This window comes from Phaethon aethereus (genome assembly GCF_964289735.1).
Source record: "Phaethon aethereus genome assembly, chromosome: 21".
NCBI lineage: Eukaryota > Metazoa > Chordata > Aves > Phaethontiformes > Phaethontidae > Phaethon > Phaethon aethereus.
In genome coordinates, this window is record NC_138597.1 from 2,875,619 (window position 1) to 2,891,872 (window position 16,254).

Below are 16,254 nucleotides of genomic sequence, written 5' to 3' on the forward strand. Positions count from 1 at the left end.
CGTCCGGGTGCAAGCGGGTCGTGGGAAAAGCCGGTCCAGGGGTGCAGCCTCCTCCTGCACCCCCCCATCGCCCCAGGGACCCCCGATCGGCACAGCAGCCAGGGGAGGGGTGATGGTCACCCCCCCTGCACCCGCGTGGCATCAGCCCCGCGTCTCCGTCAGGCAAGCAATTAAATCACGTGGAGTTCACCCGTACTTTAAAATAAGCTTTATTTAGATCTTTTATAATTTTATATTTGCATCCATGCCTTCAAGGATTCTCCCCCACTCACGTGGGGAAAAGTTAAATCTAATGTTACCCATAATTCATATGCTATTTATCGAAGCTCTCTTTTAAATAAATCATCCTCTTAGTAATTTTTAGAATTATTTCCTAATTTACAAAACAGCTGAAATGCAAAGGAAACTACTCGGTAACAAGGAGATTGCTCATCTGTTCCGCTGGTTTATAGTTTAAATTATAAAAACGCAAGGAGAACAAAAAAAAAAAAACCCCAAACCTACCCCCAAAAAACAACAAAACGTATAAAAATGCTTCTCTGCAGAGAAAGATGCCACGGGGTGAACCCTGCCCTGCCACCCCTGCGGCCTCTCCGCATCATCCCGTTAGCAGGAACACGCAGCGCGAGGGCATCGGCGGTTTAGTTCGGTGATTTAAGACAAAATACCCCTTTTTCAACCAGGGCGCGCGGATCGGAATTAAGAAAAATAATACACTATGATAGCATCATTAAATAAATCTTAATACATTTTTTTTTTAAGAGCTTAAAATTATATCGTAAGCATTAAAGCATAAGGTACTTATCTTGGCGTAAGCAGAGCGCGGTGCGTGTTAGCGGAGGGGGGAAGCGGCCGCCACGCCGGGGGCTGGTTTGGGGGCATTTCCAGGGGGTTTGGAAGCACAAGCTCCACCTGCGCTTAAAAACCACCCCGGCACCAGAAAAACCTCCCCAGCGGGTACTCGTACCGATTTCCCTGCCCACCCCCCCGCCCCGACAGCGATAACACCCCGAACGGGAGCAGGGCGGCCGGCCCTGGCTGGGCACGTCTCGGGATTCGGGGATATCTCGGGATATCGCCTTTCCCCTGCTCCCAGCTCATGCCGCATCCCCCCAAATTTTTCTCGAAGCAAAGGGCGAGCCCCCCAAATGCGGGGAAAGACGGCGGGGCAAAGCTCCCACCGGCTTCTCCCTGCGGCCTGATTTCCCGGCACATATTTCTGTTTGCGTTTTCCAAGGCGTTAAGTGCTCCCGGGGCATCTGCAGCCGCGGGAGCCCGGGGAAGGGGTCCACGGCTCCAGCCCCCCGCCCCGGCCGCAGCTTCCCAGGACAGTACAGTACAAACACACCCTTCCTCCTCCCCGCCCCATCCCAACCGACATGGAAAAATATAAAAATCCCCAAACTTCTGCAATAATTTAGTTAGAATAGCTCCTCTGGGTTTGTGCAAATAAATTAAAACAACTAAAAAGGAACGTTAAAACACTTATTTCCAGACCGGCGGGCCTTACGACCTGCCCGTGCCGCCTCCGCGGGGTTCGGCCAGGAAGACATCACAGCGAATGAGAGATTTCTCTCTTTTTTTTTTTTCTTCTTTCTTTCTTTCTAAGTGTGTGTTTTCGCTCTAAGGTCCCTCAGCTGGGCAGGTCCTTCGTCCCCAAGCGAGGACATCCCACGGGCCGGGCTCCGGAAAACAGCGGGTTTCGGACAAGAGACGTCACAAGCACAAAGTGCACAAGATTTCTGGTATTTACAGAGACACAGCGGTCCTTCAAGTTTCAAGTTTTGTCAAAAGAAGGAGGAAATAAAACAAAACAGGAAAAAATCTACCAACAAAAAAAACAAAACAAAAAACCAACCCAAACCGACAAACCGCAGCGACGATGGAGGAGTTACCGGTACGGAAGGAAAAAAAACACACAAAAAAAAGGGAAAAAAACTGAAGTTACGACACAGCTGCATCGCTCCCAAGACGACAGGTAACACGTCCACAGGCGGGGCCGGGGCGGGGGTATGTACATCGGCGACGGCGAGGCCGGGGTGAGGCGCCCGGCGCGCACCGGCACGGGGGGGTCACCAGTCCGCGTCCTCCTCGATGTAGTAGTCGGGGGCCGTACCGTCGAAGAGGCCGGGGTCGAGGGACTTGCGCTGCTTGCCCCGGGCGAACACCCTGGAGATGGAACCGAAGCCCATCTTCTCTTTCTTCTTTTTCCGTTTTTGGTCTTCCAGGTCCTCTAGAGACTGTGGGGGGAGAGGACACGGGTTTGGCCACCAAACTTTTCATTCACCCCCCCCCACCCCGGGGACAACAGACCGCAGGGTCCGGGTCCCCAAGAATATTTGGGTCCATGCCCAAAGCAACGTTAAAGTTCCAGACCAAAAAAGAAACCCAGCCAAACTCCTGAAGCATCTGCCGTTGGGGCCCCTCCCCGCATTTCTGGGCTTTCGGCTCCCTATTCCAACTGGTTCAGGATTGCGGCTCCAGGAACATCAGGAAGGTCAGAGCAAGGGTCTAGCCGCGGCTTGCTCAAACGCCCCACCGTTTCAGGGTCAAACGCAGAAGAATAACCTCATCTAGGCTGTGCCTTACAAAAAAATCCAGACTGCGATAGGCCCCGAGCACAGCCACTGCTTCGGGTGTTACCTGGATTTTGAGGGAATTCACGGAACTCTGAGCAATCCCAGACTTCCAATTCTGGATGGCTTCTGCTTTTTTTTTTTTTTTTTTGTAAAAAAAAAAAAACCACAAAACAACCCTAATCGGTGCCTCCGAGCCCCCAAAATCGCTCGCCAGCACAGGACCGGGTCTCACGAGCGGGATTCACACGGCGTTTCGTGCCCTACCTGTACGATTGGGTTGTGCAAGTTCTTCTGTACCGGTCCAGGACTGTCCCCCTGCGGCACAACGAGACGGATCCAACCGATTCGGCCCCAGCGCAGCCCGGGACCCCCCCTCCGCCGCAAGAAGCGGCTTGTCCTGGCAGCCAGGAGGCTGCGGGGCTGGGATAAACCCTCAGGAAAGCAGCCCTCCAGGTCAGCAAACCCCCAACCCGTCCCCACCCCAAAACCGACACGGTTTCGGGAAGCGGAGGCCCCGCGGCAGCCCCACAGCCCGTCTCCCCAGCCAGAGCCGCACGGCGGGGAAGCAAACGCCCCGGCGCGTAGTGCCTTACGTTGCAGAGCGAGTGCGTTCGGTGCCGGGGCGAGTTGATGTCGCTCGGCGTGGACGACCGGTCGCCCTCGGCCGCGGAGGCGTCGGAGATGATGGACGGCTGCCGGGAATGACAGGGACTCACTCTGACCGCTGGAAGGCAGGGGGGGCACCGGGGGGGTCAACGTCACGCCAGTGAACCTGACCCCGCAGCAAAGCGCTTCCAAAATCCCATTTGTGAGGGTTTTTGCCCCCTCCTTTTTTTTTTTACCTCTACTGGAAATAGGGTGTATTTTTATAAATAATACTCCCAGAATAAAGCAGCTCCCCAAAATGGGTTTAGCCCCGTGCCCCGATACCTTGCCGGTGCCCCGATCCGCGCGGGGTGCCCACCTTGCCGGTCCGCCGAGTGTTGGGGGTGCGAGTGGTAGAGGGTCTGCTGGCTCTGCCGGATGGCGGCCGTCAGCGGGAGGTCGGCCTGCATCACCCACTCCTGGTTGCCGTTCAGCACCGTCTCGCCCGGCATGGCCAAGGAGTGGCGCTTGGGGACGTCCTTGGTCAGCGTGGCGAGGGACTGCTTGGCCTGGGGAAGGACACCAAGGTGGTGGCGGTGGGGGAAAAAACTCATCGACATCCCCCGGAGCGGCACCGCACCGCACCCAACCCGCCCCCGCCTCGGCAAGCCAATACCCGAATCGCGCTGCTCGCCGCCCCAAGCGTATCCGGCTCCTTTTCAGCGACGGAATCGCTGAGCGCCCGCAGCAGCGGCGCAGGGCCGACCCTCGCGTCGCGCCCGCCGCGTCAGCGAGCTCACCATGGCCAGCTCGGCCTCCAGCTCCTTCATGCGGTTGTCCTTCAGGTCGAGCTGGGAGCGGAGGGCGCTGGCGTGGTCCGTCGCCTCCTTGGCTTGCCGCCGCAGCTCCCACTTCTCCCGCTCCAGGAGGTCCTTCTCCTTCGCCAGGGCTTTCACCGCATCCTCGCTCTCCTGCCGGGACACGGGGCGGCCGTCGGGAAAGGGAACCCCACGCGCTACTAGAAGCCCCTCTCCCGCGACCCTCCCGGGGACACCCGACTGCCGTGGTGCCGAAGGGCCGGCACAAGAGCCCTGCGCCGGCGGGGATGGCAGCGAGGAGCCGTGGCGTGTGGCCAGTTCCCCGAAAAGAGATGCCCACCGTGTCACAGAATCACAAGGTTGGAAAGGACCTTTAAGATCATCAAGTCCAACCATTAATCCAGCGCCACCATGTCCCCTAAACCACGTCCTGAAGCGCCACATCCACACGTTTTTTGAACACTTCCAGAGATGGCGACTCCACCACCTCCCTGGGCAGCCTGTGCCAATGCCTGACCACCCTCTCAGTGAAGAAATTTTTCCTAATATCCAATCTAAACCTCCCCTGGCACAACTTGAGGCCATTTCCTCTCGTCCTATCAGTAGTTACTTGGGAGAAGAGACCAACACCCTCGCCGCCACAACCCCCTTTCAGGTAGTTGTAGAGAGCGATAAGGTCTCCTCTCAGCCTCCTCTTCTCCAGACTGAACAACCCCAGTTCCCTCAGCTGCTCCTCATAATAAGACTTGTGCTCCAGACCCCTCACCAGCTTCGTTGCCCTTCTCTGGACACGCTCCAGCACCTCAACATCCTTCTTGTAGTGAGGGGCCCAACACTGAACACAGTATTCAAGGTGCGGCCTCACCAGTGCCGAGTACAGGGGCACAATCACTTCCCTACTCCTGCTGGCCACACTATTCCTGATACAGGCCAGGACGCTGTTGGCCTTCTTGGCCACCTGGGCACACTGCCGGCTCATGTTCAGCCGGCTGTCAACCAGCACCCCCAGGTCCCTTTCCGCCGGGCTGCTCTCCAGCCACTCCTCCCCAAGCCTGTAGCATTGCTTGGGATTGTTGTGGCCGAAGTGCAGGACCCGGCACTTGGCCTTATTAAACCTCATACAGTTGTCCTGCTTCCCAGGACACCGAGTTTCCCAAGCCTGGCTCGCTGGCCCGATTCCCTCCGGCACCTAATTGTCCTTCAGCTGCTGCGGTCCAGCCGCTTGCAAGAGGCCGGCTGGAGCTTTGGTGGGCTTGTTGCCCGACCACAAAACCCATTTTCGGGCTCACGCCGCCGCCAGCCCCCACCGCGCACTGCGACACCGCGGTGCCGGGCTCCCGCACGCTCACTTTCCTGTGCTGCTCGTAGTTCCTGATGAAGTCGCGGAGCTGCTCCTCGCGGCTCTCCAGCGTGGCGTACAGCTGCTGCATCTGGCTCACCAGGTCCGTCTTCTCCACCTTCAAGCGCTTGCGGTCGGCTTTCATGGCTGTGGGAGAAACGACGGCTCGAGCACCGGCGGCACGGCAGCCCCCTCGCCTCCACCGCTTTTATTTTTTAAGGGGGCTGGGCCGGGAGCAGACGCCCAGTTCACCCCCTGCACGCACCCAGCAGCCCCCCAAAACGCCCAGCGCAGCTCTGCCGCAGCTCCTATTCATCGCCCACCCTCCGTGGGGCAGCTCGGCCCCTAGAAAAGGGGATTTGGGAGCAAAACCGCTGCCGCAGCCTCAGGGCCCGGTGCAGGAAAACCTGCTGCTCCCTTTCCAGGATAAACAAACCACAACGGCTTTATTTTTAGTAGCGAGGTGGATTCCTGCGGCGCTCCCACGAGCCGTGGGCACGGCTCCCTTCCAGCTCAACGACGCTGCGCGGGGACGAGGGGACGGAGCGGGAGCCCCACGGGATGCCAGCCCCGAGACGAAACCAAGACCTTTGTGTTTTCCCTCTCCCACATGCCAGCGAGCGATGCTCGCTGGCCACCGGCGTGGCCACAGCTTGCTGGAAATCCGGGAAAACTACGGAGCGTTAGAGGAACGTCACGTAGGACCAAGGACTCCAACGACTTCCGCACGTAGGCTTTGCCCAGCCTTGGTCCTTGGCAGCGCTGCAGAAATGCCCTGTGGCTCCCTGCTCCAGATACGCCCCACCTCACCAAAGTAACACCCCACCTAGGGATCAGAATTAAAATCTTGCTTTTCGTTACAGGAAAGACGCCAGGCGCTTTTCCGTCCTCAGGAAGCGGCTGCTCTCGAGGGAGCGGGACGGCACCGAACAACCTCTGCCACTCCGACGCTCCCCGCGTCGCGAGCGGCTGAGCCTCGCAAGTCATTCCTCTATATTAAAAAAAAAAAAAATTAACCGTAAAACCCCCCAAGCCCACCAGAAAAACCCAGCCCAAAGCCACCGGGAGCGGTCTGCGTTACAAGAGCCACTAGAAGACGACAGCACCGGCGTGGGTCCAGCCACGGGGAGGTTTACTCGGGCTGGAAGGCGTTTCTGCGCTCAGGTGCTGCCCTACGCGCCGGCCGGGAAGACGCGCAATGAAACAAGCGCTTGGGATGGAGCCAGGAAGGGAGAGGGCTTGCAGGTGAGCAGAGAAGGAGGTGGGGGGGAAAAATATCAAGAGACCAAAAAGCGGAAGAGGAGAGAGGTGTTTGGGGCAACAGAGATTTTTATCTGTTAAAAACCAGGAGATGAAACTCTTTGGACTGACTATTCCGCCATTAAGTGTCGGAGATAAAGCAAAACCCAGAAAACCAACAAACCGCCTAACAAATGCCGCAGCGATTCACGCCGTCCCATGATGGGGAGTGCCTGTGATTTTTCCTCGCCCACTTCAACGAACGTGATGGCTGCCGGGACACCTCAGCCCCTTCCAACGCCAGGACTTGCCTTATTTTTTTTTTTCCAGCTTGGGAAACTACTACAGAACCCCACTATAAAAAATAAGTCTCAACCAAACCACATCTAGGTTATTCAAAGAGCACTTTCCCGTCGCCCGTGTGTATTTAACAACCACCTCCTCGCTGCCCGGTTACTTCACGCGAACTAAAAATTCGATGAAAAAGAAAAATTAATGATAAATTGACCGAGCCGTACCAGGGAGAGACCCGGACCCCGCAGAGGCCGGTACCCAGAGTTACCGATTGCGCTGGCTGCGGCTCGAGGGGACCTTACGTGCTTTGGGGTCTAGAGAGGCAATTTCTGCCCCTTATCACCCTTCCCGGGCTGGGTCGGTCTCAGCCCCATCCCTGCAGGACAACACGCTGCTGAAAACCCCTCTGCTTCCAAGCCCTTGGACGCTTTGTCACACACACACACGTCTATATAATTTTTTTTTTAAATTTCCTCAAGGATACTGCGAGGCTCTTCTAAAAGTTTAAGTCTCATTTGCGCTCTCTGATGCCGGAGGCGACAAAAGGCTCCCAATGAGTTTAATTAAATAGCGGGTCGCCTATAGCAAACAACCTGCTTTAATTAGCGGCAGCATTCAGGGGCCTTAAAGATTTACGGAACGCACTTCAATGCTCACCAAAAGAAAAAAAAAAAAAATTGCTCAGAATTGCTCAGAAGTACTATTAGGGGAAGAGAACACACCATCTCCCAAGGTTGAATAGTTACCAATATTCCTGCCAAACGGTACTGCGAGACGACAACGGACTCGGGGTTATTGCAAGAGCAGGTTTTTTCCCATTAACCGAACAGGACAATTTACCGTTTGTTTCAGCTCGCGTTCGAGAGCTTTGCCAAGACTAACGCACTTTTCTTCCTCCTCTATTGCGACCGCTCTCCCTCCTCCAAAACCGACTCGCTCCTAAGCTTAAAGAAGATTTATCAGTCATCCGAGAACCTCATTCCAAACCCCGTTAATAGCAAATTAATTGTAAGAGGCAGAAGAAAAATAAAAGGTTACGCAGAAGCGAGTAGTCTGGGCTGCCAGCAATTCCTGGACCACGCACCGCTCGCTGCGGCGGCTTAATACGTCCTTAGCAAACAAGCCCGGCTAATTACTCGGTCAGGGAAAACGAGCCATCGCGACCCACGGCGCGACAGCAGGGGCAGCCGAGGAGGAATAACGCAGGCTGTCCACAGCCCTTGGGGCCGTCCCAGGAGGGGAAACAGTTTTTTTCTTTCACCTGAGGATGCAGGGACAGGTTTGGGTATCCCAACGCCCCAGCAATAGCTAAATAAACTCTTCTCCGGCCCATCGGCACGGTGGCCCCTGGAAAAAACCTCCAGCCTGGCCACAAACCCAAGACAACAGGAGGAGCGAGAAATCCTAAAGCGTGCCATGCGTGGGAAGCGTTTCTCCCGGCTTCTTTGCCGCGTTTGTTCTCCCCTCCCGCCCAAAGCGCCAGGCAGAAGTCGAGGGGGAGCCGCCAGCCCCCCTCCGGCCTCGGCAGCGAGCGATGGAGGGACGGGTGAGGAGCAGCGGCGTGAACCCCCGGTTCTCGTCGTTAACCCTGCACCGGGTCAGCTCGCGCTCCCAGCTCCTGCCACGCGCTCCTGCGCGAGGAGGAGGATGGATGCTGAGGAGGAGGAGGATGGATGCTGAGGAGGAGGAGGATGGATGCCGAGCAGGAACGGGACCACCTGGGCTCCTCTCCTGGCCAAAACAGTTAAAAATCCACCCCCAACGCCTGCCCTTTCCAGCTTCACCTAACGAGTCGGAATCTAATTGCTCTGGCGCACCAAGCCGGGGGGCACGGCCCCGCCTGGGGCGGCAGCGCTGCCGCAGCCTCCCAGCGATGCCACCACCAGAGGTGCCCCCAGCCCACGGCCTCGACGACCAACAACGCCCGGGTGGGCGTTCGCTACCGCGTGCTACACCCGGGCATTCTGCTCCCCAACACGGGGGCTGCTGCGAGGACTGTCCCCCCCTTATCAAATTAAGGGAAAACGAGGCTGCGGTGGTCGCGCCGCCTAGCCCGGCGTTGCTTGGAGGGCACACAGACCATTACTTGGGCTACCTCGGTAACGTGACGTTGGATGGAAAAGCCCTACGGAAAAGATGGAGAAGTGGGGACGGCAGAAATGGCAGCTCGGTCCGGCTTCCTGCGCCCGGGAAGAGGCGGCAGAGCCCACGCGCACGCCGGGGCGCTGGCAGCGGACGCAGCCCACCTCCGACCCTCCCTCCGCTCGCGAGCGCTTCTCTCACCCCGCGCGGTGCCGATTTTCATGCCGGGAAGGGAACTGGAGCCGACTTTATTGCTTACTGACTTACGTATTTGCTAACGCTCAAGCCTCGGCCACGCCCCGCGCGAGAGGAACGCATAAACCCGTCCTCTGTCCCATTAACATTCGCTTAATTCTCCCGTTTCTCCATCCCAGCCATGAAATTCAGTATCGTCACTGTGACTAACCCACGACATCGGTCAGCCCTGCGCGGGAATCGCCGCGCCGCTCCTCGCCGTGTAATTCGACAGGCGCGCGTGCTCCCCGGGCGCGGCCGCCACCGTCTGCGGAAAAGATCTTCCCATTGAAGACGTCAACGTTACACGGCGTCGGGCAGAGCCAGCACTCGCTCCCGGGCATGCGGAGGTAGCGTGCCGGCAGGAAATTCAAGCGCAATGCTGAATTTCAGGAAATAATTAGAGGAGGCATTTGCCGGGGGGGATTTACCTGGGAACGCCCCGCTGCGAGGCTGGGGCTTTCCGAACCCCCGCCCTGGTCGCGACAAGGCGGTCAGCGACTTCTGCTGGGGGTTAAGGTGGGACCCCAAAGCCGCACGGCGGGTTTTCTGTGCAGAGCCCCACGTTCCTTCGGCGGAGAGGGCTTCTTCCGTGGCCAGGTCCACGGCTGGGACACCTCTCCGCCCCGGACGCCCGTTCCTCTGCCACCCCCTCCTTTGCTGCAGCCAGCCGAAGGTTTCTGCGGGGGGCTTGTCCCAGCCCAAACGCCGTCCCCAGGCGGGCACGGCTCCAACCCGCGGGTTCGGGAGGGAGGGGAGCAGGCAGCCATCCCTCGGCGGAGCCGACGCGAGGTCGGTTCACGCCGTCCCAAGCAGCGGGGAACGCCAGCCCGAGGTCTCCACCTTGGCACTCGGAAAGGAAACAGAAACCAGGTTTGCTCTCTGCGTGATAATCCCGCAGGCAAGCTCCAGCGTATCGGATATCCTTCCCAGAAACGCGGTTTCTGCCATTAGCCCACACGCTCACAGATGTCACCCGGCCAAGAGGCTCCTCGAGTCCTGCAGGCGCTCGGGCACGGTCCCTTCCCGCAGCAGGACCCAGCGGTAATAGAGCTGTCTGCGACTTCTCCCGTCGGGGATTTCCACACCAGAAATCCAGACCGCATCCATCCCTTTCCAGCCCGGGCCGAGGAAAAAAATAACTGCGTCAAGACTGGAAGCGTGATCCCGAGTCCCAGTGCTAGCACAGGAGGAGAGGGCGGCGGGACGTAGCACCGCGGGGTTTTATTCGCGTTTACATCGGTTATTTTAATTATTTTTAAAAAAGTGCAAGAGAAAGAATTGGCCCAGAAAAAGGTGCAAAAAAGATGCATAAAGGACATGCTGCCAGGGGTACTGAGGCTGCTCGAGCTGCTCCCGCAGGGCATCCTGCGCTGCTCCGGATCCCCGCTCCCTCCCTCCGCGGCGAGGGCTCCTTAGCGCGGCACGCGGACCACGCGGCACGGGCTTTTCGCCGGCTTCGCCCCCGTGCTAAACGCTGTTGGAAAGGGCTGGCAACGCGTCGCAGAGGAGAGACCATGAATCCACGCTCCTCCATCCAGACCACCGCAAACCAGGCGCTGCGCGGCCGTGCGAGGTGATACCTGGTGAGCCGGTATCTATCTGAAGCAGCTGCCTCGAGCCTCCAGGCTCAGAGTCAGCAACGACAACAGATTTCCAGATAATTTATCTGCTAACGACGTTACACGCGACCCAAGGCAGGGAAGGGGTCTCGGGAGACAGGCTCTGGCTGCGGGATGCAGCCGGCGCCGAACCCTCAGCTCCAGGACTGCACGTCCTGGTTTGCCCGAGCGCCTCGCGCTGCCTCATCCGGCATCTCCCTGATACAGACCCGGTATCGCCCCGAGCGCCTCCAGCGGCCCGTGCGCTTTTCCTGGCAGAACCGTTCACCAGTTATTGCCGGTTTTCCTCCCCTTTTGGCCACGTTTCTCTACGAACAACTTTTCACGGAAAAAAAAAGGATTTTTTTTTTTCCCCCCTTCCAGCTGCCGATCTCGTTTCCACATGACCCCTCCCCGTATCTGCCGCCGTGCTAAGCCCGCTCTGCTGCGCGGGGCCGCATCCAGCGCGGCGAGCTTTTCCAAACGGCGCGAAAGGTTTCCAGTGTTGCAGGGGAGGGAGGTGGCATTGATTCGAACAGGATTCTTGCTCTGCGCCTTCCCAAGCACAAGCTGAGCTTCCCTCTTCCGAGCCATCACGCCTGCAGAGAAGTCCTGGAAAACCCATCCCAGCGGCTCGCGGAACGGCCAGTACCAGCCCAGCAAAACCCCGATATTATATTCCTTCCCATACTCGCGATTCTCAAGCCAGACTCGCTTTTTCTCTGTACTGTCCTCCGCTGACCTCACCGCAGCTTCTTAAACGACCTTTTTTTCTTCCCCAATAGTTTTAAGAGAGCTGTTTTTCTGTATTTTGCATTTATCAGTGCTTCGCCCTCCCTATCCACACAGAGCAAATATTCTTTAATTAAAGTTTTGCTTCTCCAATTATAGCTGTATAAACCCAGAGCATTTCCCGCTGCCAGAGGCTGTGCCGGTGCCGGGCGGGGGGGGGCTGAGCTTTTTAAGGTATTTTGGCTGCTACTAATTTGTAGGGCTGCTTCTGCAAATCTGAGCGCGCGAAAACAACGCACGTAGACTGGGGTAGTTTCTTTTTCCAAAACCCTCCACCCAAATACAGACTCAGCCCAATTCCGTACCCTCCCCGAGCATCTCGGCACCCCGGACCGGGGGGCAGACGCAGTGGGCTGGGGCTCTCCCCTGCCCCGCCACCGCTCAGCCTCTGAGCCTGAAAACTTTTGACAGCCTGTCTTCATAATCCGCAAACGCGAGCGGACAAGCGGAAGCTACACGCGGTACGTCGGGGATTTGAGATGATGTTTAGAGCCGCGGCGCTGCCAGGGGTTGAGGCACTCCCCTGGCTCCAACAAACCCTCCTGCCCGGATTTACTGCCGGCTTGGTTTTGGGGAGGAAAAGCTGCAAAAGCGCGTTTCGCCCCGCGCACCCCAGTCCCGGCGCGCGCAGCGAGCTCGCCGCGCAGCCCCAGCGAGGGAGGGAGAGCCCGGCCCCAACCGCCATGGGAGAACACCCGGCTCGACGCGCGAGGAGAGGAGACCCCGCGCGTCGCCTGGGGACCCAGCCTCTGCTGCCCGCGGCGCTGCCCGTAACGCCGGCTCTCGCCAGGAAAGTCGCTGCTTCCCTCCCACCGGAGTCCGAGGGGTTCGACTCCAACCCGCCCCCAGCCCGCGAGCGCGTCCCGCTGCGTTTCGGCTGCTCTCTGGGCTCCGCTCGCGAGCTTGCCGCGGAGGAATTACTTCACAGTGCCGCAAACGCCCCCAAAACTCCTCTCCCGGCCTGCGGCCGCACCCGGCTCTGTGCTGCTGGGGCAGGACACGACGGGCTCCCGGGGAGCGCCGCGCCGCCGTCGGCCGCGCCGCCCGCGCGAGAGGGACGGCTGCTCCTTTCCCCGTTAATGAACCGCTTCGAGCCGCCGGGCCCCGGGGAGCGGCGCGGGGGAAGAGGGACGCGCGCCCTTACCCTGCAGAGCCTCCTTGGCGCGCGCCAGCTCCTGCTCCTTCTGCGCCAGCTGCACCTTCAGCTCGGTGGCCGACAGCACCTCGGGCGACTTGCTGCCGTGCGTCTCCTCCAGCTCTTTCGTCAGCATTTCCTTCATTTGCCGGAGCAGGTGAACCTCCTCCTGCAGCTGGGCCACCTCCTCCCGCAGCAGTGCTGGAGGAAGAGGAGACACAATGCGAGGAAGTGACCGACGGCTCCCGGCACAGCCCCGCGGCAAACGCAAACCCCGCCGGCGGCACCTCCGCCCCCCGCTCGCTAAAACTGCTTCGCGCAGCCCAAAGCCTGCGGCGGTGGGCGCAGCGCCCCAGGAAGGGAGAAGGGGGACGAGGAAGAGGAGGAAGGGGCATGATGAGGAGGCACCGGGTAGGGAGGTGGGGCACCTCCGCTGGCTACTGGTTTCTAGTTTTTGCATTACAGAATGAAAAATAAATGTTAATTATTATCATTATGTATTATATATAATAAAAATTTAATAATAATTTAATAACAGTTTGCTGATAACAGTTGTTAATAATAATAATAATAATAATAATAATAATAATAATAATAACTATTATTATTGTTATAAGTAGTAGTAGTAGTAGACCACCACCCAAGAACCACCTCCCCGTCCAAACCACTCACTGACTGGGCGCCCGCGTGGCCAGCGCCCACCAGCGCCTCGGCTCTGCCTCCAGCCGTCCGCAGGGTCAGGGCACACTCGACACAACTCAACAAAACCCTCTGAGACCGGAAAGGGGAGGACGGCGCCTTCGCCCGCAGCAGACCCGAAGCTGGAATTTTTCAGATCTACGCCCGGCCACCGCAACGCCCCTCAAAGCGGCCGCATCGCCGGAGCGTGCCGGCACACCGCGGCCCAGGTCCCCTCCGCAGCGGGCGCCGGAGGAAAGCTCCGGCGACGTCGTTTCCTACGGCCGCGCCCGGCGCTTAGCGCGATAAAGAGCTTTTCTGGTATTCCCCCGTTGCGCCCATCGCCCTCGCCTCCCCTCGCGACCCTCTTCCCGCAAAGCACTTTTTGGCCGCGCACACGCCGCTGCGATCCTCCGTACCAGCCAGGCACCGTGACCCAACGTGGCCCGTGCCAGCGCGCCGACAGCTGGATTTTGCCGTTCCCTCCGCTTTGAGGGCACGCGAAGACCCCTTAGTCATCCGAAGGGGCTTATTGGTTTCTCGGGTTTGCACCCTGCCTCTGGGCATGGGGAATGGGGAAAAAAAAAAAAAAAAAAAAAAAAAAATCCCTCGGCACATGCGTTACGGTTCCTGGAAAAATAAAACGGAAATAAAATAGAAATAATAATTAAAAAAAATGCCCCCTCTTCAAGCAGCCGCAGCTGCGTGCTTTCCTCCGCACCGCTGAGTACCAGCTAGCCTGAGGGACACCAGCTGGGCACGAAAAAGGGGTTTTTCCCCCCTATTTTGGTGAAGGTCCCTCCGGCAGCTCGCGGTGTCCCCGGGCACGAGGAGGGGAGAGGCGGCTCCCCCGGCCCGGCCAGCAGCTGCGCCAGGAAGGCATAAAATCTGGTTTGCATACTTGAAATGCTTCCCGTCCGAAAACTGGCAAGGCCCCATTCTGTAAATTATTTAGCAATAAAGTCACTAACGAGGAACAGTCGAGCTCCGGGCTGGGGGTTTCGGTGCAGTCCAAAGCGCGTTCTCCTTTCTCCGCGCAGAAAGCAGGAACAGCGAGGCGGCCGAGGCCGGCGGCACCTTCCCCCGGGGCTGCAGAAACGCAGCCTTTCCCTTCCAGCCCTCGGCAAACTGCGCGGGGCACGCGAGGCACCGGGCACGGCGCGGCATCTACCGCGCAAGAGTGGGATCCAGCCCGGGCAGGCTGCACGAGGGCGACCGATCCCGGCGGATTTCTGCAGATTGCAGCGTTTTGGTGGGAACTCAGGAAAATCCCCACGCGGCGGCGACCCGAGCCCAGGGCCAGCCGGCGGGATTTCTGCAGCACCGAATCCCGGAGGGGTCCCCAGACATGGCCCGAGAGCAGATTTGCTGCTGTTGCTCACAAAGCTCCTTTCTATAAAGCGCTGCACGACGCAGCTTCCCCGAAACCGCACCGTTCCCCTCTGGTCCCGGTTAGAAAAACGTCAAAAAACCCCTCAAAAGCATTCCTCCTCCACAGCACGCAGCAAGGCAATTTAATCCCCAGCTTAGCACTCGGCTCCCGATACAGGCAGAAACTACCGCAAGATTCAAATCCGAGGTCTATAAGAAGCTATAGGTGCAATGGGGGAAGGAGGATGCGGCACCGGCTGCACGGCTGCGGCTACAAGCCAAAGTCTACGGAGAAACCTGAATTATTGAACTCGGGATCAGCCAGATACCTTAGGTTCTTGCTTTTATACATGTGTATATACACACACACACAGAGTTTAAGATAGAGATACACAAAAAAAAGAATAGTGCTTTGCAATATGTATTTATTTTCGCAATATAGAGCTTTTTTGCAATAGATCTATACTGCAAAGCATAATTTTTTTTTTTTTGAGAGAGATCCCCATACAAATTGCCAAGCAGCCATCCCATGCGCCGCCTCGCACCTGTAATTACCCCCATTTGCATACAGGATTTCCACCCTGCTCCGACAGCCCTTTCCCTGGGCTCCCAGTGCCCCCCAGCGCCGATCCGCCAGCAACCCCACCAACTCCCTTCTCTCCCCAAAGCCGGTTCCCCGCTCCGGCGCCGAGCATCTGCCCGCCGGCGCTCTCCTCCCAGCTTCCAACCCATCCTAACCGGCACCTCCAGCTCCTGGCGGTCCTGCGGAGAAAGCCCGTTTTATTTGCTTACATTGCATTAAGGCAACGACTCGGCTTGAAAGGGAAATTTTAACTTCGTTTTAAAACAAGGCAAGGAGGAAAAAAATAAAATAAATCCCTGCTGCTACACCAAGTTCAAGCACCTAAAAAAAACCATCCCAAAAGTGCTACTTGCAGGCAGCTTTTCGCAGTTGTTACAGAAAAGTTCCAATAACCGGGAAAAAGGGGCCAATTATTCCGGATCCTCATTTCAGCCTCTATTTCTTCGGCACGCAGGCGGCTCGGCGGGGAGCTCCGTACGCTGCCCTGCGGGCGGGCTGCGTCCGCGCCTCTGTCGGAAGCCACGACGGAGCGGCCCCACACGGACAATGTACCAGCCCCTTCCAAATCTGCCACGAATGGGCAGCGATCAAATTAATGCAATTTAAACATTTCCCGGACTAATTGATGAAAACTACCATTCACGCTGAAATAATTGGCTGTTAATTATATTTCAGTTGATAGCATTAAACTTCCACGACACTGTCAGATTCTGCATCCTTTATGCTTTAAGCACTGATTAGCTTTAACAGACAACGTAAATAGGATTATTATTATTTTTTAATTACGGTGGGCACCTCCAGACATCACGTGGGGCTGAAGTTTCCACTCCTGCTCCTGCAAATCCCATCTCGACTCCTCTCGGGAGCAGATCCACCAGCCACGCAGCGGCGGAGCCTCATACTGGCCTTGGAGCAGGCATCCAT

The 16,254-nt window shown here is 57.7% G+C and overlaps 1 protein-coding gene across 2 annotated transcripts in view; it reads right to left on the bottom strand.

The window, feature by feature from the left end:
* KAZN (kazrin, periplakin interacting protein) overlaps positions 1-16,254 on the bottom strand; it is an 85,547-nt gene continuing 69,293 nt past the window's right edge. Inside the window, exons 2-8 of one of the 2 annotated variants that reach the window (XM_082009426.1) lie at positions 12,708-12,899; positions 5,332-5,468; positions 3,965-4,135; positions 3,544-3,733; positions 3,173-3,303; positions 2,844-2,894; positions 1-2,240 (exon numbers count right to left, since the gene is read on the bottom strand). In XM_082009426.1, the coding sequence (XP_081865552.1) occupies positions 2,073-2,240; positions 2,844-2,894; positions 3,173-3,303; positions 3,544-3,733; positions 3,965-4,135; positions 5,332-5,468; positions 12,708-12,899 (1,040 nt within the window). In that variant the 3' untranslated portion in view covers positions 1-2,072. Of the gene's footprint in view, positions 2,241-2,843; positions 2,895-3,172; positions 3,304-3,543; positions 3,734-3,964; positions 4,136-5,331; positions 5,469-12,707; positions 13,250-16,254 lie in introns of those variants that run through there. The other variant, XM_082009427.1, reaches the window with a different exon arrangement.